This window comes from Diabrotica virgifera, chromosome 6, assembly GCF_917563875.1.
Source record: "Diabrotica virgifera virgifera chromosome 6, PGI_DIABVI_V3a".
Classification (NCBI taxonomy): domain Eukaryota; kingdom Metazoa; phylum Arthropoda; class Insecta; order Coleoptera; family Chrysomelidae; genus Diabrotica; species Diabrotica virgifera.
This window is the reverse complement of record NC_065448.1, coordinates 216,116,394-216,139,538: the sequence shown is the minus strand read 5'-3', so window position 1 is coordinate 216,139,538 and position 23,145 is coordinate 216,116,394. Positions and strand designations below refer to the sequence as shown.

General features: G+C 32.6%; 2 protein-coding genes across 5 annotated transcripts in view; one reads left to right on the top strand and one right to left on the bottom strand.

Annotated features, from left to right (window-relative positions):
- The window catches only part of LOC126887230 (RNA-binding protein Pasilla), a 391,656-nt gene that overhangs the window by 216,710 nt on the left and 151,801 nt on the right, over positions 1-23,145 (bottom strand). The gene's annotated exons all lie outside the window — the stretch shown is intronic.
- Positions 11,254-14,551, top strand: LOC126887228 (uncharacterized). The gene is made up of 2 exons (XM_050654631.1): positions 11,254-11,386; positions 11,783-14,551. The coding sequence occupies exon 2, from the start codon at positions 11,819-11,821 to the stop codon at positions 14,387-14,389; it is 2,571 nt and encodes an 856-aa protein (XP_050510588.1). The 5' UTR covers positions 11,254-11,386; positions 11,783-11,818; the 3' UTR covers positions 14,390-14,551.

The window sequence follows — 23,145 nt, the reverse complement described above, 5'->3', positions numbered from 1 at the left end:
CTACTAACTTTTGGCAGTATTCTGGTTGAAGTTATTTCAAATTTCCTGAGCTTTACCCTTCAATTCAGCTATTGTGCGAATTGGTGTAGTTCGAAGTTCTTTCGTTATCTGATGCCACATGATTCTCGATAGGTTACTTTAGTTTGGGTCGATATGGGGTAGAAAAGAAAATGTTCAACTCATTGAAAGGATATACAGCCCCAGACCATAACAGATCCCGGAAACTTAACCTTTCTTTTGAGGCATTCTTTGTGATATTGTTTCCCTAGCACTCGAATTACTCCTCGTCGTGTATCGCCACCACGGTTCCATGACATCTCGTAACGCTACAGTTCGTAACCGGATAAATGGTAAAGGACAATTCGTAACAGCGACAGTTCGTAACGGCGACAGTTCGTAACTACACAAATTCGTAACGGACAAAGTATTGTGTTTATTTTTGTTAACGTGGAAACTAACTGTTATTACAGTGTGTTACAGTTATAAATGAAATTATGTTTATCGATTTAACGAATCAGTATCAGTATCACAAGGTTTATTATAATAACAGGTAATTATAATCTTTCCTTTACAAAATGTTTACTTAGAAAGTTGGGAATGTCTAAAGACGGTTGTCGGCTTAAAGATTTCACGAATTACTTCATTATTCCTTTGTCTCGGTATATGCAAATTTAAGGAACAATAATTTAAGGATAAACTTTTAAAAAAAGTAAAAAAGTATTGTTAAAAATTTGTATGTATTTAAATATTTGTTTGTGTTTAAAGACTTTTAATATATTCTGAAACACGAAATATAAAATGTGTTAAACATGTTTATCCTGGTACTGATTCGTTAAGTTGATAAACATAATTTCAATTATAACTGTAGACAAAAATAAACAGAATAATTCAATTTTGATGTTACGAATTGTCCGTTACGAAGTGTCGCTGTTACGAACTGTCGCCGTTACGAGTTGTCCGGTTACGAATTGTCGCGTTACGAGATGTCTGGTCACGCGCCAGCACATATTTGAAATTTAGATTCATTACCCAAATACCTGAATTCCATTGACGTTAAGTTAAACCCAGTTTCGGTGATATTTTGTTCTTAAAAATCGGTTTAAATTTTTAAAATTTTTATTTTTTTTTTAATAAAAATATTTAATATTTCTTAATGTTTAGTAGTCACTTGTCATACTTTGACATGAGTTCACATTCAATTTACCCATCTTCTTTGACATCATTTTTTTTTTTGACATAAGAGGATGATTTATTTTCCGACCTATTTAACCTATTCTTAAAAGCGGCAATCGTAAACATCGTAAGATAAATCTAGGTTAAATCTAGGTGAAAAAAGGAGTATTAACACATTATCTTTGTACGTCTAGAGATATTGAATCAGATTTATTCAAAGAGCTTAAGAAAGAATGGAAAGAAAGGTATATTGATAAGAACATAAATACAGGAAACCACTACAGATCAATCAGAAACTATATAACAGATAAACCTTGGTTTTCTAAAATGGAGTCGACAAAGGATATGACAAGAACCATATGCAGAATGAGATTTAACCACTGTCTTACACCATCATATATATTTAAACTTAATATAGCTGATAGCCCTCAATGTATTTGTGGTCAGTTTGGTAACCTACAACACAAAATTTTGACCTGTTCTCTTATTTCTAATAAAGTTAATATGTTTTTAAATTCACTGTATTCTTTGACTGATGTCCACCATCCCATTAATTTAAATTATTTATTAACATTAGAAAATAATGAGTTGGTATACCGACTATTGTATAAACATATTTTAGATATTAAACTTAAATTGTAATATATAGAGTAAGTATTTCTTGTAAATTGTTATGTATTAAAAGAAAAAAGAAACAAATATATAAATAAAAAAATAAAAAAAAAAAGAAAAATAATATAAAAAAATATAAAAAAATAATAGAAAAAAAATAATAAAAAAAATATGTAAATAAAAATGAATGACGAACTTGGACAGTCCATAGTAAAAAGCTTTCGAATTGAGTAGAGGGCTAAAGAAGAATGTTGCAGTTTTTGCTGTGGAACTCTGAGAACATCATTTAGAAAAAAAAAAAAAATAAAAAAAATATGATATAAAAATACGATATTAAAAAAAAAATACAAAAATAATTATTTATTAGTAGAATTGGTTATTAGAGAGTAATATTAGTTTTAGGATAAGATACGAAAAAATGACTAATAAAATAAAAAATAGTAAAATTGGCCAATGGATTTAGTGTCCGCAGTCATATAAACCCAAATAAACAACAACAACAAATCTAGGTTAAAAAATACGTAAGATTGTGTTTGTGCTCATGTAATACACCGTAAAAGCTGTACCTATATTTTTTTCCCTCTTAGCATTATAAGAAAAATAAAAGGTTGATAAAGAAAAATTAAAAAGAAACAATAAACACAAAACAATAATAGTATATTATTCAACGAGCATGTAATGATGGCTAATACTCACGATGATGAAGGCGAGTGTTGTAATTCATCAGAGTGAGTAATAGCCTTTACATGCGAGTAGAATACTATACTTTTTCTACCACCTTTTTTATTTGGATTAGTAGACAAATATAATTTTCAACTACTAACATTATTTAAAATCGAATTTTATTTTTTATAGGAAAACATATTTTATATAACTATGGCAACACTGTTAGAATTACCCGGAATTGCCCTTCTTGAGTTTATGAAACAGTAGTTGTCATTAGTGTCATGGTATATAATGGCGGTGGCTTTTAAAAATAAGACATTATAAGGCAATCACATGAAAAAGAACGTTTGCTCTTAATAAAAATCTATTGTACAATTAACAGTAAGTGAAACAGAATTCATTGATATAAATTTCACATCCGTATATACCATTTTACGGAATTAGTACCCAAATGTTTATGTTTATATTTTAATAACGTCAATCTTAAAATGTCAAATGTTGAAATCTAAACGTAAAAAATATACTAACCCATTGTTTCAGTTAAAAATCCTTTAAACATTTTTCGAAGTTAATTATTGATATAAATTACAATGATTATGTTATTAAATAAACAAGTTTAAGTAATTGTATTTGCTAATAATAAGTACATATATTAAAAGTGCCATGCACCACTTGAATCTAACTTCAACCCGTGAGTAACTTCAGCCCGTGAGTAATGAAATATTACTCACGGGTAAAGTAATGGGTGTTATTATCTATTCAAAAATAGTGAATAATGAGCATATTATTAAACGGTCGTAGAAAAAAATCTTTTTTAAGATGATTAAAATAAAACAAACAACATACTTAACACTTTCGTATTCTCGTCTAGATATTAGTTGTCAAAACGGTGTCGAAACGTTCTGTTATACAAAATATCAAAATCTTAAAGAGAAGTCTAATTTTAATCTTAATTTTTTTAATAACTTATTATTGTATCACCATTTGATAATAAAATTCGAATCCAACCAATTAGTAGCTACACTATATTGCTTCAAAGTAGGTCACTCATGCTGGTTTTGTGTTTTGTTGATGATACTGTTATCTAGAGATTTTTGTCAATCGCAATACATAGGGAAGATAAGTCAAATGTGTTTGGTTGCAAAATTATTTCACATTTTGCTAATCATAATTCTTTTTCTGATACAGACACCATTGAATATTATATTTGTATTTTATACTTATTTTAAAATGATACCTTTAAAGACGCTGTTTATGTCTAGAATAAATCACGGTGACTAGAACGCATGCACAATCATCGTGCAAGGTTGCGATTCTAGTTTTTGACTCTCTTAAATCTTAATAACTTGCACTTACTATGCATCCTAGCAATTACAGCAGCGGATTAATGTATATCAAGGTCACTAGGAATCCAGATGATTTATAAAATAAACAGAAAATATACACGTGTAGGCTGTTTTTACAGATAGTAAATTAATAATTTATCGTTATCTTTAATTGAATCTACAACTTGTATAATTTAAAAATAATACACAACAAACTAGTATGAATAATGAAAAATGACTAGGAAGCAGTACCAAATTGTTTATCTAGAAAAGTAATAGAAAAATGGAAAATATAAGGAATAGGAGAGAACAGAACCAAATAAGAAAACTTTGTTAAAACCATAATAATAAAAGATAATATTACACTACAGATATTAGTGACAAGTAAGCCAAGGATCTTCTTCTTCTAAAATCAGGCAAGACTTGTTAATCCCTGGCACTTGGTTGTCAGGACTTTGTACCATACCTTGTTTTTTCCTTAAACTCTTAATGTGTCCTGTGGCCTCAACGTAGACCAACAATTTTCTTATTGGCAGTTTCTTCTTCCATTTCTGCACCATGATTCATTCACCTTATCTAGTTTGTGTAGGTGGGTTTTTAAACGTCAACGTCAAATCACGTCGGTTGAAAGGGTACGTGCCTAGTCTGTATCAGCTTCTGACTTCATTTGAACCGTGTTCATTTACCGACAAACTATGGGAGAGCTCATGCCGATCCGCGCCGGCCATAAATAGAGGGTTCGGTCCTAGTCCATGGATCGTAAATCACAAATCTTATGGGAAATAACGCTATTTTATGTTGGGTTTCACTTGGCCTGCCACGCCACTTTCCATGGGATCCCAGCATAACGTTTTATGATTAGTGTTTATGGTTGCCGCTCTTTATTCCGTAGAATAAAACTAAAAATATTAATTTATTCATACATTCTTATTAGAAAAAAAAAATATTAGCTAGAATCCCAGATATTACTTAATATAATTGACAATGAATGAGGACCAGAACTAAAATGTATATTGCAATATAGGTAGATAACTAACTCTTTTTTATTCCTACCACATAAATACAAAAAACGCGGATTTCTAATCCGCAAGGTCGAACTGTTTCACAAAACCATTTTGTAACTTCGTTGTCCAAGAATGTGGCATGTCTCACCGTTATTTATTGCTGGTTAAACAATTTAGGGGAATAGGCCATTGGACAAAGTTTTAACGATATAATTGACGATTTCGCCACTATCTAATGTCTGACAATTTAAAACTTTATTTTAATTTTATACTTATAATTTTAATTATTTTTTAATTGATAGCAATTTTATAAGAATATTTCAGCCAGCAACCTTTCTATCAAGGGGTCATATTTTTAATTTTCGCATGTGGAACAAAATTTAGAATTTCGGTTAACACTACACAACAATGAGGCAGGTTCAAGAGGTGACAAGTGGACCTTAAGAAGGCATTTGACAGGGTCGTTATCCATTTATTGTACGTAAGAGAGTTCTCTAGGAATAATTAAAACGATCGAAAATATCTACCAGAACAACACAATAAAAGCAAAGTAGAAGAAGAACTAACTAACCCAATTGAAGCATATAATGGAATAAGACAGGGGGATTCCCTGAGTCTCTCTAAGAACTCTAAAAAAGAATACCAAATGGGAGAAAAACAACTTAAAATAATCTGCTATGCAGACGATGCAATTCTCTCTAAAATGAAGATGATTTACAACGTATGTTGCACCAATTTAATATAACCGCTAGAAAATTTAACATGTTTATTTCCCCAAAAATGACCAAATAATGCATGGTTATAACAGCAAATCTACTAAGATGTAAATTAGAGCAGAAGGGTCAGATAATAGAACAAATCATGGAGTTTAAATATCTAGGCATCACACTATCAGCTACGGAAAGCTCTAAACAGAAGTGGAAAATCAAGTGAATAAAGCAAACAGAGCCGCAGGTTGCTGAATGAAACAATATGGAGAAATAAAAACATCGGGAAAGAAATGAAAGGCAGAATTTACAAAACAATAACGACATACGCGGCAGAAACAAGACAGATGCAAGGTAGATAACATTAATAAATAACTGGGTAAAAAACAGAAGAGTAGAATGGAACGATTTGAAGTCGCAAGACGGAAAGCAGACAAATGTAGAAAGAAAAAGAGAGCCTAAGAAAATAGACAAATAGAAAAAATAGAAGAAAATTTCAATTTTCAATTTCAATTTCAATTAGAGGGGCTCAGAGGTTTCTTATCTTTTTTAGGTATTCGTAAGTAGGTATAAACATCAAACAAGTCTATGTAAAGATGAAAGTGGGCAAATAATCAGTGACCAACAGAAAGTCACAGAAACCTGAAAGCATTATTTTCAGACCCTACTTGGAACACAAGTAGACATGGAAGATGAAATGAGTATGAACTACGTAGAAGAGAATGAAGTAGATAATGGAGTAGAAGAGTAGATAATAGAGGAAGTTCTCGAAGCTATTAAGGCCCAGAAAAACAATAAAGCTCCGGGAGTTGACGAAATACCAGCAGAACTGTATAAGGTAGGTGGCGACCACCTAGCAAGTCACATCCACGCGCTCATCACAGACATATGGCAAGAAGAGAAAATACCCGACGACTGGAAGAAAAGTATAGTATGCCCGATCTATAAAGAAGGAGACAAACTCCAGTGCAAAAACTACCGTGGAATCTCTACTATCTACAAATGTACAGCATATAAAGTCCTCACGTATACATATTATTAACCAGCGGCTCCAGCCACTAGCAGAAAATATTATTGGAGAGTATCAGACGGGCTTCCGATGGGGAAGATCGACACTGGATCAAATATTCAAACAGATCTTGAGCATATCATGGGAACACGATATTGATGTTCACAACGTGTTTGTAGACTTCAAACAGGCATACGACTCAGTCAAAAGGAACAAACTATACCATATATTGGCTGAATTGGCAATACCACACAAGCTAATAAGACTCATTAAAGCTACAATGGATGAAACTCAGGCATGTGTACGAGTTAGTGATGTAACGAATATTCGTATTCGCATTCGCAAATATTCGCATTCGAATTCGCGAAATTTGTGCGAATGTATTGCGAATATATCAGAAAAAAAAATTTGCAGGGAAAGAGACCGGTTGGAAAGCCAAGAAAGCGCTGAGAAGACACATTAAACAGCGACGCACAAGCCCTTTTAGGAGTCCGTGTATGGAGAAGAGCAGCCACAGACAAGCAAGGGTGGAGGCAAAAAATAAAGGAGGCCAAGGCTCAATTTGGGCTGTAGTGCTGTAGAAGAAGAAGAATGAAACGATCACATAAGTCGAATGACTTCAAATAGAGTAGTAAGGACGGCGAGAAACGGCTCCCCAATAGGAAGACGATCAGTGGGAAGACCACGATAACATTCAAAAAACAGATATAGTCACACCTATACTAAAAGACGAAGATGTTTTAGCTGAAACATTTCTAAATTAACAATAAAAAATAACAATAGTTAACAAAACTTTAAAAATTGGAAGAAATATAACGTAAACTAATATCGCGCGTTTCCCCCTCTACTTCTAAAAACAGCTTTACATTGCTTAGGCGTGCTGGATATTAAGCATAAGATAAGCAGGCTATTGGGTTTTTGGTCTGTGGAGTTTCAGATATCACTAACTATAGTTTCTATTTTTGTAGGGAATGAGAAAGGAGCTGACGAAGTATTAATAATTGTAAAGGGATAATATCCCATTATTAAATCTCTGAATGAAATATAATGGAGTACTGAAATAGGAAAACACAGAAAATTGAGAATATATAACACAATGATAAAAAGCACACTGTTGTAGGGATCTGAAACGTGGCGTCTGAAAGAACATCAAATAAGGAAAATAGAAGCCACAGAAATGGATGCATTAAGAAGAGCAACTAGAAAAACGAAACTTGATAGGGTTCGAAACAACACAATTAAGAAAGAAGTGGGTCTAAAAGAAACTGTGACCGAGTGCATAGATGGAAAACAGCTTGTAACTATATATGGTATGGGCATGTTCAAAGAATGCCAGAAGAAAGACTACCAAAAAAAGTAGCAAAATGGATACCACCGGAACACAGGAAACGAGGAAGGCCAAAGAAATCGTGGATGGAAGGAGTTCGAAGATCAATCAGCGAACGAGGATTGACAGAAGAAGATTGTAATGATAGGACGCGATGGCAATTGGGCATCGGACAACGTCGCTGGACATTCTAGCCCGAATCTATATAATATATATAATATCCCATAAGTATTCAATAGGATTTATGTCGGAATTGCGAGGGGACCAATTATTGATGAAATTATTTCCTATGTAAGCTGCGAAAGGAACAAAGAAACAGAAAATGTCTGTAATGTACCTTTCGTTATAAAGAGCATTCACCAAGCAAAGTAGTATACTTTTTATTGGAAATAAGCATTTCATTAAATTGTGATCAGAAACATGTTACAGAATACAACCGTCTATTTTCTTTATTTTTAAAGACATCAGGACAATTAAAAAACAAAATGTCCACAAAACATCAGACTATAACATGACTTAGATGTATATCCACCCTTGTACCTTGTCAAGAATTTCAGAACCTTTTTCTAAGCTTAGTTAGCTCGACTTCTAGTACATTTTTTTATTTTGACCTAAAACTTAAGAAACCGTAGTATAGTAAATTGGGCAGATAAAAGCTTTGTCTTCATTAACGTCTTTATTTTATGTTCTAAGTTTGAGGTAATCTTTCCAAACAAATTTGCCTTAAGGGAATTACGGAGTACACGTAATGAAAACATTTCTCAGAATGTACCCCTTGGGTCTGATAATACTTGCAGCCGTAGTACAATGTTGTATGTAACAAGCTAATTTTTTTTCAAAATGGAAGGAATATTTAAGTTAAATATTTTCTTTTCAAAAATATAACGAAACCCATTGCTACGACTTGTTTAATAAATTAGTTGTTTAGAAACCTATGTTTTATATATAGGGTGTGTCAACAGAAGCGAGACAGTAGAATATTTCGCGAAAGGACACCGCACACATCTTATAGAAAATATAATGTCACTCAAATGCAATAAAATTTACACTAATAGATTCGTCTCGAACCTATAATCATTTCATATCATTGCGTCAACTCTGAATTTTGATTAATATTGGAGTACATTGATATAAATAAAAATGTATAAACATTTTCGATTTCTTTGCAAAACGAAAATGCAGCAGCTGCATAATACTCTGGTTAAATCGGAGAGTGCAGGAAGAGTCTATACCGGTTTCGGAGGTTTTTTCCTCCTCATCAGTAGTCCCATATCCTCTTCTCTCCGATTTCCCCAGGTATCATACTTTAAGCTTTTCCGAATTGCAAAGAACGAAATGCCGCAGATGAACTATAGCCATCTACCGAAAAACAAAGTAAGTTATCAATCGAAGTAGCACAGAAAACGATAATCAATATCGTTCCCAGGCCACCAGATTGACAACAGGTGGAATACTTTCTTTGGTTACAACCTCCCGAGATTTTCAAAAATTATAAATCATACAGGATGCCGAGGAAATTAAGATGAGAGAATTTTAAATAATTCACAACCCATCTGCTCAGCGTGGTAAAAGTTCCAACAAGAAAGATTCCTTATTACTCAACAAAAGAGTAAATGAATTAAAATGTATAAACATTTTCAATTTCTTTGCAACACGAAAATGCAGCAGCTGCATAATATGGTCAGGATTGAAGAGAGAGACTCTTTTGTTGAGTACTAAGGTATCTTTCTTGTTGGAACTTTTACCACGCTGAGCAGATGGGTTGTGAATTATTTAAAATTCTCTCATCTTAATTTCCTCGGCATCCTGTAAGATTTATAATTTTTGAAAATCTCGGGAGGTTGTAACCAAAGAAAGTATTCCACCTGTTGTCAATCTGGTGGTATGTGAACGATATTTACTGTCTTTTCTGTGCTACTTCGATTGATAACTTATTTTGATATAAATAAATCTTAAATCAAATGGGGATGTACGTGAAGTACAGAGAGAAAACAGATTTTGTGAATCGGCAGTTCATTAATCTTTCTGTAGGTATTAAGGTAGAGGCTTACTGTTACCTTATCTGATAGATAATAAAGTAGGTATAATTTGGTCAGTCGCACCAAAGTATATAATTCCTCTAATCGGCTTAGCTCACAGACATAATAAAAATAGACTAGGTAATGTATGGGCCGCTTTGTGCATAGAGGTGTAACGACGATATCAAGGACGTCGTTCACTTTGAGTGGTCTAGCCATCTTTGTCTGTCACATGCGCGGGATCTCTTAGTTAACAAGAGATAGATATACTACCGATCGGCTGCCCGCTCGTTACGCTATTTTGCTCAGTATGCCTTGTCTATCCTTATTATGTCTATGCTTAGCTCACGCTGGGTTAAGCGTTTTCAATAGCGAATAGACTAATAGTATTTATAAATGACACATTTATGGAGTTAAAAAATGTGATTTCCATAAACTTTAATTACAATTTACGCCGTTATGAATCCAAATTCAGAGTTAGCGCAAGGATATGAAATGATTGTAATTTCGAGACAACTTTATTCATTATTCATGTACATACTTAAATATTATTGCAATTTGAGTAACATTATATTTTCCATAAGATACGTACGGTGTCCTATACATCGAATCAAAAAACTGACAAATATGTGTTCAATATTTTTTAAAATTCTATCGAATGCCACTAAACACGACCCCTTTGAAATCCTAAATAGGAACTAACATTTTTATTGCAGATTCGGATTCTACAATTATTTTTTACAAAACTGTATTCAGTAGTAGAAAAATCTTCTCGCTCTAGGGGGTGTGTTTTTGAAAAATATTCAAAACACGTTTTTTCCAGTTTTTCGATCCGATGTTACTTTCGCTAAATATTCGATTGTCCCGCGTTTTTGGGAATCCCCGGTATATGGGTCAATTTCAAAAAAAGATGAAAACCTACAATTTTATGCCTGTAATTAGTTTTTTTTAATGTTTATGCTTATATTTATTTTTAAACTATGTATTTATCGTTAATCTAAATGTACAAACTACAATTTGCAAAATAAATATTATCATAAAATTTTAAGAAAAAATAAAGAGAAAAAAAAACATTACCATGTCCCGGTCGTGTGATAGATTTGTAGTAAACGGCTGATACAGCATGATTAAAAGTTTTATTTTAATAAACAATTAGTATAGCTCAATGCTTTTATACATAAAACAACCTTTTTTGATATTTAACATCATTCAAACTTTTGGTCTTCTCATTTTATATTTAGTTTTATATTGTAACCAAGAGATATGCTCATTACCGTGTCACCAACATTTTATTATGATCTGGCAATATCTAAAAGTATTTGGTTAACCTTCACCGGGTGGAACTATTCCCCCACCAACACTTATGAACACAGAAAAGGAAATTCTCCAGGCAGTTGCTAATTAGATGCGAAATAGGTGAGTCGTTCGACTATTTGATGAAGTGTTACCGGTTTGACGACATTACCGTGACCTTCAGATATTTTTGTGCTGTTGCAAACGAAGTTTTGTAAATACCTTGATTATTTGGAGCTATTTTACTGCAAGGTAGGATTAATTTGACTTTTGTATTATTGTACAATACTTAAACAATATTTGATATTTTGCTCATTACCATGTCAGAAATGCTTGACATTACCATGCCTTTTAAATGACATGGTAATGTTGTTATGACACGGTAATGTTTAAGGTAGTCATTATAACGACTAAATCATCGTCGTGGATGGGAAGAGAGCTAACCCACATTTGCATAAAGATGAACTAACTACAGTATCGCAATCAAAAAGAAAGATTTCATATTGCAGTGAAGAGATCTAAGTGAATATGTAACTTACTCACTTAGATTTCTTTACTACAATATGAAATATTTCTTTCTGATTGCGATACTGTAATTAGCTCATCTTTATTATGCAAATGTGGGTATAGACATTTTATTTATTTCAGATGGCCAAGCAAACCGCCGAATAATCTAGGAAAGATATGTTGAGTAAGAAAAAAGAAAGAGAACGTGCAAGAAGACAGAAAATTAAGAACAATCCGGAAGAATATGAAAAGCAAAGACAGAAAGAAAAGGAGCGTTACCAGAAAAGGAAAAGCGAAGGCAAAATTAAACTTGTTGGCGATTTAAGTGACAGAGATAAAAGAAAAAAACGAAAAACATGGATACATCATAATAGAACATACAGGGAAAAAAAAAGAAAGTTAACTGATATTGAGAACGAAGCTCTTTGTAATACTCCTACACCATCAGTGGTTGACATTTTTGAAGACCAAATTGTAGAGAATGCTTTGCCACAAACTGAAATTAATTTAAGAAGGAAAATGTCCCGTCTAAAGATGAGGGCACACCGGGAAAGACTTCGACAAAAGCAAGAAATAGAAAGGCTTAAAAATGAGAATAGGAAGCTAAGATCCAGGGCATTGAAAGAAAAAATTGCAGCACAATATAGAAGTCCCAATGACAAAACGAATACGGAAGAATGTCCTTTGCCAGATTTGACTCCCAATACAAAAATCAACGTTACTCTTGAAAAGGCTGGAGTTGTAGTTCCCAACAGTATCAAAAAGGAGTTAGTTTTTGGAGAGTGTCTAAAGCAGCAGTTAAATGCAAATTTCAAGAGTATTAAAGGTCATCGTTCAAAACAAGTATTTGCTGAAGTAGTGGGAGGAGGCATTCTTAAAAAATATGGAGTAACATGTAAGCTTAATATGTCGCAATATCTAAGCACGTCATTGCCAAGCCGCAAAAAAAAGAGAACTGATGTAAAGATAATTTCTGTGAAAAGAGATGTTATACAATTTTTCGAAAATGATGATAACAGTCGTCTGTGTGCGGGAAAGAAAGAGTGTATTACATACAAAAAAGTTAAAAAGCAAAAACGCTATATGAATTACTCACTTAAGTCTTTGCATCAGAAATATTTAAAAGAAAAAGGATGTAAAATATCTTACACTACATTTTGCCGTCTTAGACCCTTTTGGGTAGTGGTACCAAGACTTGGCTCCCGGGACACTTGCTTATGCATAACGCATGAAAATTTTCGTTTGATCGTTTCCAGATTACACTTTGAAAAAATTATAAATATGAAAACTCCCGAGGAAGTTATTAGTGCTGTTACGTGTACCCCCCATAATGAAGAATGTTTAAGTCGACAATGTAAAACTTGCAAGGAAATTCAAGTTCCAGTAAATGAATTTAATGCCAACAGCCAATGTCAATATCAGAAGTGGTGTACTAAAAAAGAATCCCGAGTTAGTAGTAAGACTGGTAAGACGATTATTGTGCAGATAACTTTGAAAGAAGATATTACAATATCTCACTACAATCTTGTCCAGGAGGTGTTCTTGCTTCTTCCAAAATACATGCTACACGTCAGAAATATCTACCATCAGCACAGAACATTATCAACAATCAAAAAGTCACTTAATGAGTCCGAATTGCTTCTTCATATTGACTTTTCGGAAAACTATTCATGCAAATACTCCTCCGAAGCACAGTCGGTTCATTTTGGCGCATCAAGGCAGCAAATTACATTGCATACAGGTGTTGCTTACAGCAAGGATCGGGTAAGCTCATTTTGCACTATATCTCCGAGTCTTAGGCATGATGCCAAAGCAATTGCTGCTCACTTGATTCCGATTTTAGAACGTTTTTCTACGCCTTTGATAAATACCATATATTTTCTTTCGGATAGCCCTAGTACACAATACCGCAACAGGACGATGTTTAATATCATTGGGTATTATTTGCCAACCAAATTTAGAAATATAAACAAGATTTCTTGGTCATACAGTGAGGCTGGGCATGGGAAAGGTGCCCCGGACGGAATTGGGGCAACTTTAAAACGTACAGCGGACCGATTGGTAGCGGAAAATACAGACATACCCTGTTACGAAAAATTTGTGAACGTAGTTAAGAAAAATGTATCTAACATACATATTAATACAGTGAGCGATTTGGATATACAAACCGTAGATAACGAAATGACCGAAAGTTTTGGCACGTTTAAAGGTACAATGCTAGTGCATAATGTAACATGGTGCAGATTAAAGGAAGAACTACACTTTAACACATTGACTTGTTTATTTTGCGATATTGGCAAATCTTGTACCCATTACGACCTTGGACATATAAAATTACAAATTGATCCATTGGAGCATCAAGATATTGAAGAAATTAATGAAGCAACCAATACTGAAATTACCGAGAGTTCCATACCAGACGATAAATTTTTAAGCGTCACTTATAAACCTGATCCTGATATTCCTGAAGAGGACAAAGATAATCAATCATACATTAAACCTAATGAATGGGTGGCTGTTCTGTTTAATGATTTCTGGTATCCGGGAGTAGTTTTATCTCTGAAGCGTAAGTGTTTGGAAATTCAATTTATGGACAGAAAAGATGGGGATTTTTTTTGGCCAAAAAAGCGTGACATCCAATTTATTCCATGTACTGAAATTTTGTGTAAACTGTCCAAGCCACCTGTGCAACGCTCTGCCCGACTCTTTGTTGTTCCGGAGTCTAAAATTATAGACGAATTGGTTTAATTTTATTCTACATATTTAGTGTGTTTCATGTGCTTTTTATAATTCATTTAATTTTCGTTATTCGTTAATTTATAGTGCGTTTTATAATTTTTATTTTTAAGTATTTGATTGAATTATGATTTTTAGTTTTTTTTGTATAAATAAACAGCACACTTGTTTTGATATGTTTGTAGTTTTTGTGACTTAGTGAAAAAAATACTGCTAATAATATTGAAAAACAAAAATCAGTTCTTAAAGGGCAAAGAATCGCACATTTCCAAATTTTATTATCTTTGGACATTACCATGACACCAATATAACATTACCATGTCATCTGTACATTACCGTGTTTGACAAATCTCATTACCGTGTCATTTTTTAATTTTTTTTTGAAAAATATGAGGGGTACATAATTTTTTTTTAATAATTTTAATATAATTTGTATATTTGCACCAAAATAAATTATAAAAGTAATTTATTTGTAAACTTTCCAATATAATACTCAGTTTTCGTTATTTTTTGAGAATGACCCATATCAGAGCATTTAAAAACTACAGAAAACATAGATTTACAAAATACCTACAGGATTTTATACGTATACCGCACATTAGACATATATATGAAAATAATTTAACATGTTCTATACAATTACATACAGAATTCCATTTTACGTGTTTTCGTTTATGACTGATCTGTAAATGGAAAGAGGTATTTTATCATTATTCCAAATGAGGAGCTAATGGACGCATTAAACTACCTGCCACAAATTCCGATATAAATTCCTAAACAAAAACATTGCTCTTTGTGTGTACAAATGGTAGGAGCTTTTATTTGTAAATAGATGAATAAATTAACATCATTATTAAGTCAATTGAACATCAAATGTTCAAAATGCTTTCACAGTACATACATAGGTTCAAATTTAAACAAAAAGGGAATAGGTGAAGAGGCTATTGATTATGTTCAAAATAAGAGAGCTAAAAGGAACTACAACGTTAACGGGGTTTTATTGTTTTGTGTGGTCAATGGGCCTCTAAATATGAAAAAACCGCGGAGTGCTACCATTTAAAGGAGTGCGTTTTTGTGAAGGCGGTGAATTAGTTCCTAGGCACAGGGTGTATTAGGGTGAGCTCTATGCACTTTTTATGGCCAAAATCCATTAATTGAAGTTTGAATTGCTACATCAAGCATCCTATTCGCCAGATTCAGCCCCTTCGGACTATTTTCTGTTCGCTAACTCGAACCACGGTTCAGAGAGGAACTTTTAAGGAACAAAACAGTTCTTATTATAAAAAGGGTATTGAACATAGAACAAAGCTGGGAAAAGCGTATAAAACTGAAAGGAGAATATGTTGAAAAATACAAAAAAAAAAAATTCAAACATTACTATTGAAAAATACATACATATATTTTTTCTACTATGCTCCAGTATAATAGACCAGAATTTATATGTCTGATTGACTTAAAGAAAGCATTTGACAGAGTAAGACTCAAAGATGTAATCCATATTATGTATAATATAGTCTCCCTAGATGTCATAAAAACTATTGAAAACATCTACCAAAACAACAAAATGGAAGTCAAAATAGATGGACAACTTACAGAACCTATAGATATACCTAGGCAGCGGAATAAGATAGGGAGACTCATTGAGTCCTATGCTCTTCAATTTAATCATGGATGAAATCATCAAAAACGTCAACAAGGGAAGAGAATATAGAATGGGAAACAAAGAAGTAAAAATACTTGATAGCCCAAGATAAAGATAGTCTGCAAAGATTAGTCCACATTTTAGATTTAACATAACAGCAAAAGAATTCAACATGAGAATTTCATCTCAGAAAACTAAAACAATAGTAGGAGTAAAAAAACCAATCAGATGTAAAATAGAAATTGACGGTATCAGTGTTGAACAAGTAATGGAAGTAAAATACCTTGGAATTACATTGTCAAGTTTCGGAGACCTGGACAAAGAAGTGAGAAATCAAGTACAAAAAGAAAATAGACTGGCAGGATGCCTTAATAACACTATATGGCGAAACCGACATATTAACACAGAAATAAAGTCAAGAATTTGTAAAGCCAATGTAAGGCCAATAATGCCATATGCATCAGAAATAGAGATTGCAATTGCTGGATCCAGCATCCAGCAGCGCGGATCCGCAAACGTGTCAAATTCGAAATAAGTTACTTAATGTCTTCATTAGCCTCTTTATTCAAAGCCGTGAGTCGGCAAGTTGCCATTCTATCGCGTTGCTGGCAGTAGCTCAGTATGCTGGAAAGTTTCTATAGCTTAAAAGTTTGCATCGATAAAGCGTTGATATACATTAATTCTGCGATAAAATTCTGTGCACGCGAGTGGTCAGTAGTCAATGAGTTAATCGCCACTTTTAACCGGCTGTAGAAGCTCTTTACAGAATAGAGTCCACTTTGATAACGGTCGACACAACCATGAAATGTGTCTTAGACAAACTAAATAGCCAGGACTTCAGCCTTAATGCTGATCTATCGGAAGCACTACGCAAAAGAATCACGGAACGGCGTCTCTATGAGATTACAGGTACATTAGTGTACAGTGGTACCTCGATATACGAACGCCCTAATATACGAGTGTTTTGAGATACGAGCCGCCGAGCGAGCGATGTTTTGCTTTGAGATGAGAGCAAAATTTGAGATACGAGGAACCGCTTTTTATTAAAATTCATGCCTCTTTTTGACTACCTACTTCTAAATTGAAGGATTTGATAAAGGGTATAATGCCAGTTAAGGGCGTTACAATAATTTCCAAGCTCCGGACCTCTCTCCATGAAACGATGGAGAAACTATTGATGTGTGGGTGAAGGAAGCAGCTTCAAGGAGGAACCTTAACACAAAGCATCATATGTGAGAAGGCATGAGCGATTTATGAAAGGGAGGAAGAAACAAACCTCTTTGGACAGTTTTTTAACCGAGCTGCAGATGAAAATGAGCAAAGTGTGATGAAAAAAGCGAAGACCACTAACGAAAATTAAGCGCTTCACATTTTTCTTATTTAAAAACACTTAACAAAAACAACTAAGGTGGTTTTTTTGGGACTGGAACGGATTAATGACATTTCAGTTAATTTCAATGGGGAAAATTGCTTTGACTTACGAGCAATTTGACATACGAGCAAGGTTACGGAACGAATTACCCTCGTATCTCGAGGTACCACTGTATTTACAAAATCAAAAAAAGTATGACGAAGGATTAAACAATCCTGGTTACTTACCCATGCCGAAAAAGAATGCAATGCGATAAGAGATGAAAAATTTGTTGATTCGTATAAATAAACGAGTAACTGTGGAACCAGTGCAAGAGATAATGGAAGAAGAAGGGCCAACTAATCCGGAGCCTGTGAATTTTACTTTGGAACAAGAAATTGAGATTGAATTGGAGCGATAAAGAGAAAACATTTATAGCCAAAAAAACTGATTCTCAAAAAGATTACGAAAAGATTTTTTAAAAGGATATGACGGTTTATGAGCCCGAAGGAGTGAAAGGCGATCGTTTGTCAATGGTCTATGACTATTTGATGACCTTAAAACCGACCAGCACAGAGGCCGGAAGGGCTTTCTCCGCAACCGGCTATATGTGCAGTCTGTGCGAACTAGGTGCCTATGTTTTTAAGGTATCCATAAAACTAAATAATTCATGTTTCTGTTGTTTAGAAAGGACATCGCACACATCTTATGGAAAATATAATGTCACTCAAATTCAATAAAACTTACATGAATAGATTCGTTCCAATTTAACGGTCACTTATTATCATTGCGCCAACTCTGAATTTTCAGTAATAAGAGCAGAAATTAATATAAATGAATCTGAAATCAAATGGGTTGGTACATAAGTTAGAGAGAGAAAAAATATTTTAAAATACCGAAATTAACGGGACTCCATAAATCAGCGGATTAGTTTCACTAATCCGCTTAGGCCCAGCGGGGTTTAAGCTGTTTTGAATAGCACCCAGAGCAATAGTGATTGTAACTGACACTTTATGGACTCCAAAAATGTGATTTGGATAAACTTTAATTGCAATTTGCGCCGTAATTAATCATAATTAAGAGTTGACGCAATTACTAAAAGTGACCGTTAAAGTGAAACGAATCAATTCATAAGTTTTATTGAATTTGAGTGACATTATATTTTCCATAAGATGTGTGCGATGCCCTTTAGCATACAGACAAAAAAAACATTAAAATCGAGTTTTTATTTTGATTCCACATTTTGCTGGATCCGCGCTGGATCCAGCTGGATGAAATCCTAATCCCTAATGGATCCCTAATCAGAAACAATAACCCGATACAGCCACAACACAAAGACTGCTGGAAACGACAGACATGAGAGTACTTAAAAGAACTACAGGAAATACGCTGAGAGATCGAAAGAGGAGTGAAGACATTAGAAGACAATGTAACGTACAGAGTATAAACAAATGGACACTAAATAAAAAAAAAGAATGAAATAACCACATAACCCGAATGGGGGAGACACGTGTGGTCAAAACAGCAAGAGACAAATCACCAAAGAACAAGTATCGGCCGACCGCACAAAAGATGGAGACAAACTTCCATAGATGTATCAATCCGCCAATGAACAAGCAGAATTGCTTATTAAGAGGAAGAAGAATATATTTTTTCCAAAATGTTTGTGTTTTCGTTGTTAGTGTATATACAAATGTACAGGGTGAGTCATGAGGAACTGTACATACTCCTACCTCGTATAGAGGCTCCTATGGAGAATAACAACTTACCATTAAAAAGAATCTGCTCCCATTGTTTAATAATATACGGGGCGAGTTTCGAATTTTGACAGAAATTTGTATTCGTCGTAATTTTTGAACGGTCAGATCGATGTGTCTCTTATTTTGGTCAATCATTACACTATTACCACCTAATCAAATGATTTATTCAAACTAGAAAAAAATCAGGTCCGGCTTTAAAAAATTAGTTCGTTTGGGTCTTAGAAAAAATTTCACCCTGTATACGCTTTTTGAAAACTCTTAATATGAATTTTACAAATTAGACAAATAGGCAATTAAAATGGCATATTTATTTTTTTCTCCACACGATTACTTAATTTTTTATTAAAATATCAAATTTGTCAAAATCGGAATTTTAACCTAAAAATGAAAAAAAAAAAAATGAAATCACGGTTTAACTCGTTACAACTCTGTTTCATTTTAATATTTTTTTTCTGAAATTTTTACAGCACATATCTCTTACCATTGTGAAGACTATGAAAATTGTTGTAGACTTTCAGTCTTCTTCTCGTAAAAGTTATGAATTTAAAAAAATAAAAGGTGCAGATTCGTGAATTGCAAAGTTAAATCGCAAAAATTAAGTAAAAAAATTTAAAATTTATCTATTTGATCACGTCTATGTTAAACTATAGTAGTCCAAGTAATGAAGCTTAAAATAGGACAAAACCTCGCAATTTTTACAGAATGGATCGATTTGCTTCAAAATTTTAGAATTAGTAGTGGATAGTCCAAGGATCAAAATCTATATGAGGCCTAAAGGCGCTTTTACCATGGGGGTGGTTGCCACCCTATCTCGGGGGTGGAAATTTTTTATTATATTTTAATCGCAAAAGTTGGTAAAAACGTTCATTCTAAGCAAAAAACGTTTTATACATTATTTTGCTAAAATTGATAGTTTTCGATTTATTCGCTATCGAAAGTGATAGTTTTATATCGAAAAAATCAATGTTTTTAATAAGTTTTCTGCTAATAACTCCAAAAGTTTTCGTTTTATCAAAACAACTTTACTTAACAAAAATGTACCTTTTGAAAAAATATACAAAACCGTTTTTTTATTTTCTTTAAGACCAATAGTTATAGAGTTATACTTTATTATATGTTGCTTCTTTTTCGTCAAATGCTAAATATTGTAGTTTCAAAGTCACAAGACGGGAAAACTATGCATTTTTCGAGGACAACTTGTTTTAACTAATTTAAAGTACTTGAAAATATCTATCTCCAGAAATTAAAAAGAAGTTTCTAGCTCAAAAATTAAGTGACTTATAATGAAAAGAATGTCAGTCCCACTTTTTTCAGCGAAAAAGTGATCGCAAGCAACCGCCTAATCACCACCCTAATTAAAATTAGTCATTAATCTTATTTGGTCTTTTTTATTTATGTATTAGTAATAGGTTCTAGAAGTTTGACCGGCTTAGAGTGATTAGTTTTTAAAAAAATGGAGTTAAAAGTGAATAACGAATTTTGTAGTTTGGAAAAAAATGGCCGTTTCTTCAGAATAGCAAGATTAGCATCAGAGATACGAAAAAATGTTTAAACATGAAATTGTAGCTTATTTAATTCCCAAGAACACAGTATACAAAAATTTTTTCTACGGCAAAAATTGAGTGAGCTATTGACAATTAAATCTTGTAATAACATGCAAAAACCACCTTTACCATCCCTTTCAAAGTTACCTCTTTATGCGAATGAGGATTTCAAAAAAATTTAATATTAATGGTCTTATAGATCTTGTAAAAACCTACAAAACTATTTTTTTACAAAACTTTCTAAGACAAAAAATAAAAAAGTTATGGCTAAAAATCAATAGGTATATCTTTTTGAAAAAAAAAGGAGCAATCCAATTGGAAGCATAATAATGTAGGTTACCGGTATTTTTAGTCATTGGGCTTATTCATTCTTATTTATTTATGTATTAGTGATAGATTCTAAAAGTTTAACTGGCCTAAAATGATTAGTTTTAAACAAACTGGAGTTAAAAGCGACTAAGGAATTTTTGTAGTTTGGTAAAAAATGACATTTTCTTCAAAATAGAAAGATTAGCATCAGCGATAAGAAAAAATGCTTTGATATAAAATTGTAGGTTATTTATTTCCCAAGAACTTGGTTTGAAAAAAATTTTTCTACGGCAAAAATTGAGTGAATCGTAAATGAGTATATCGAAATACATACATTGATTTTTTCTATACAAAACTAACACTTTCGAAAGCGAATAAATCGGAAACTATTAATTTTATAAAAAAAAATGTATAGAACATTTTTTGCGTAGAATGAACGTTTTTATCAGCTTTTGTGGTCAAAATATAATAAAAAATTTCCACCCCCGAGATGGGGTGGCAACCACCCCCATGGTAAAAGCGCCTTTCGGAATTATATAGATTTTGATCCTTGGACTATCCACTACTTATTCTCAAATTTTCAAGTAAATCGATCCATTCTGTAAAAATTGCGAGGTGAAAAGCTTCGGTTCCTGGCCTATAGAGTCCAAAGAGAACTGTTATGGGGAGTTTTAGATCTAGACGTGTTATGAAAAAAAAAATGGTAAAACTTTTAATTTTAAGAAAAACGTTGTTTATTTTTTTTTATTTTTATGGTAAAATTGCGATTTTGACAAATTTGATTTTTTAATAAAAAATTAAGTAATCGTGTGGGGAAAAAATAAATATGCCATTTTAATTGCCTATTTGTCTAATTTTTAAAATTCTTATTAGAGTAAAAATGTGTGTACCATTTTTATACCAGTAAGTTTTCAATTTAAAAATCTTTTAGTAATTTTTGATATTTTTCAATATTAATTATTTGCTATTAGGATTGAAAACTTGCTTCGTATTCTTATTAGAGTTTTCAAAAAGCGTATACAGGGTGGAATTTTTTCTAAGACCCAAACGAACTAATTTTTTAAAGCCGGACCTGATTTTTTTCTAGTTTGAATAAATCAGTTGATTGGGTGGTAACATAAATTAAATATTTGTTTTAAAAAAAATTAATTTTTGCAATAAAACTTAATTTTCTTAAATCTATGGTTCACTTTACCAAACTTTTAATTCATAGTCAAATTGATTTTTTTATAAAAAATTAAGTAATAGTGTGGGGAAAAAATAAATATGCCATTTTAATTGCCTATTTTTTTAATTTGTAAAATTCATATTAGAGTTTTCAAAAAGCGTATACAGGGTGAAATTTTTTCTAAGACCCAAACGAACTCATTTTTTAAAGCCGGACCTGATTTTTTTCTAGTTTAAATAAATCATTTGATTAGGTGATAATAGTGTAACGATTGACCAAAATAAGAGACACATCGATCTGACCGTTCAAAAATTATGACAAATAAAAATTTCTGTCAAAATGCGAAACTCACCCTGTATATTATTAAACAATGGGAGCAGACACTTTTTAATGGTCATTTGTTATTCCCCATAGGAGCCTCTATACGAGGTAGGTGTATGTACAGTTCCTCATGACTCACCCTGTATCTAAACGATACTGCTATTAATATTATTAATTAATATTATTTTATATTTAGTGATATCCTACTTAATAATTATGTATTTCCATTTATTACATAGTGTAGCTTCATTAAAGAATATTATTATAGTTTGTGGTTCTTTGCCCATATGTAATTAACTCCCCGTAAAGTGTAAAGCATAAAATTAAAACTTAATTAAGAGGCAGTCGTAATTACAGTTATATTTTATAAAATATGATACACATTTTATACTATAATAACAGTTATACCGTTTACGTAAAAGAAAGTTGATAGACTACTGTAGAAACAAAAACGCATCAAGTCAAGAAGTTTTTATACAGGGTGTTTCTAAAAAAGTGTGACAATGGAGTTTAAATATCTAGGCATCACACTATTTAGCTACGGAAATCTCGAAACAGAAGTGGAAGATCAAGCAAATAGAGCAAAAAGAGCGGCAGGTGGCCTGAATGAAACAATATGAAGAAATAAACATATCGGAAAAGAAATTAAAGGCAGCATTTACAAAACAGTCAT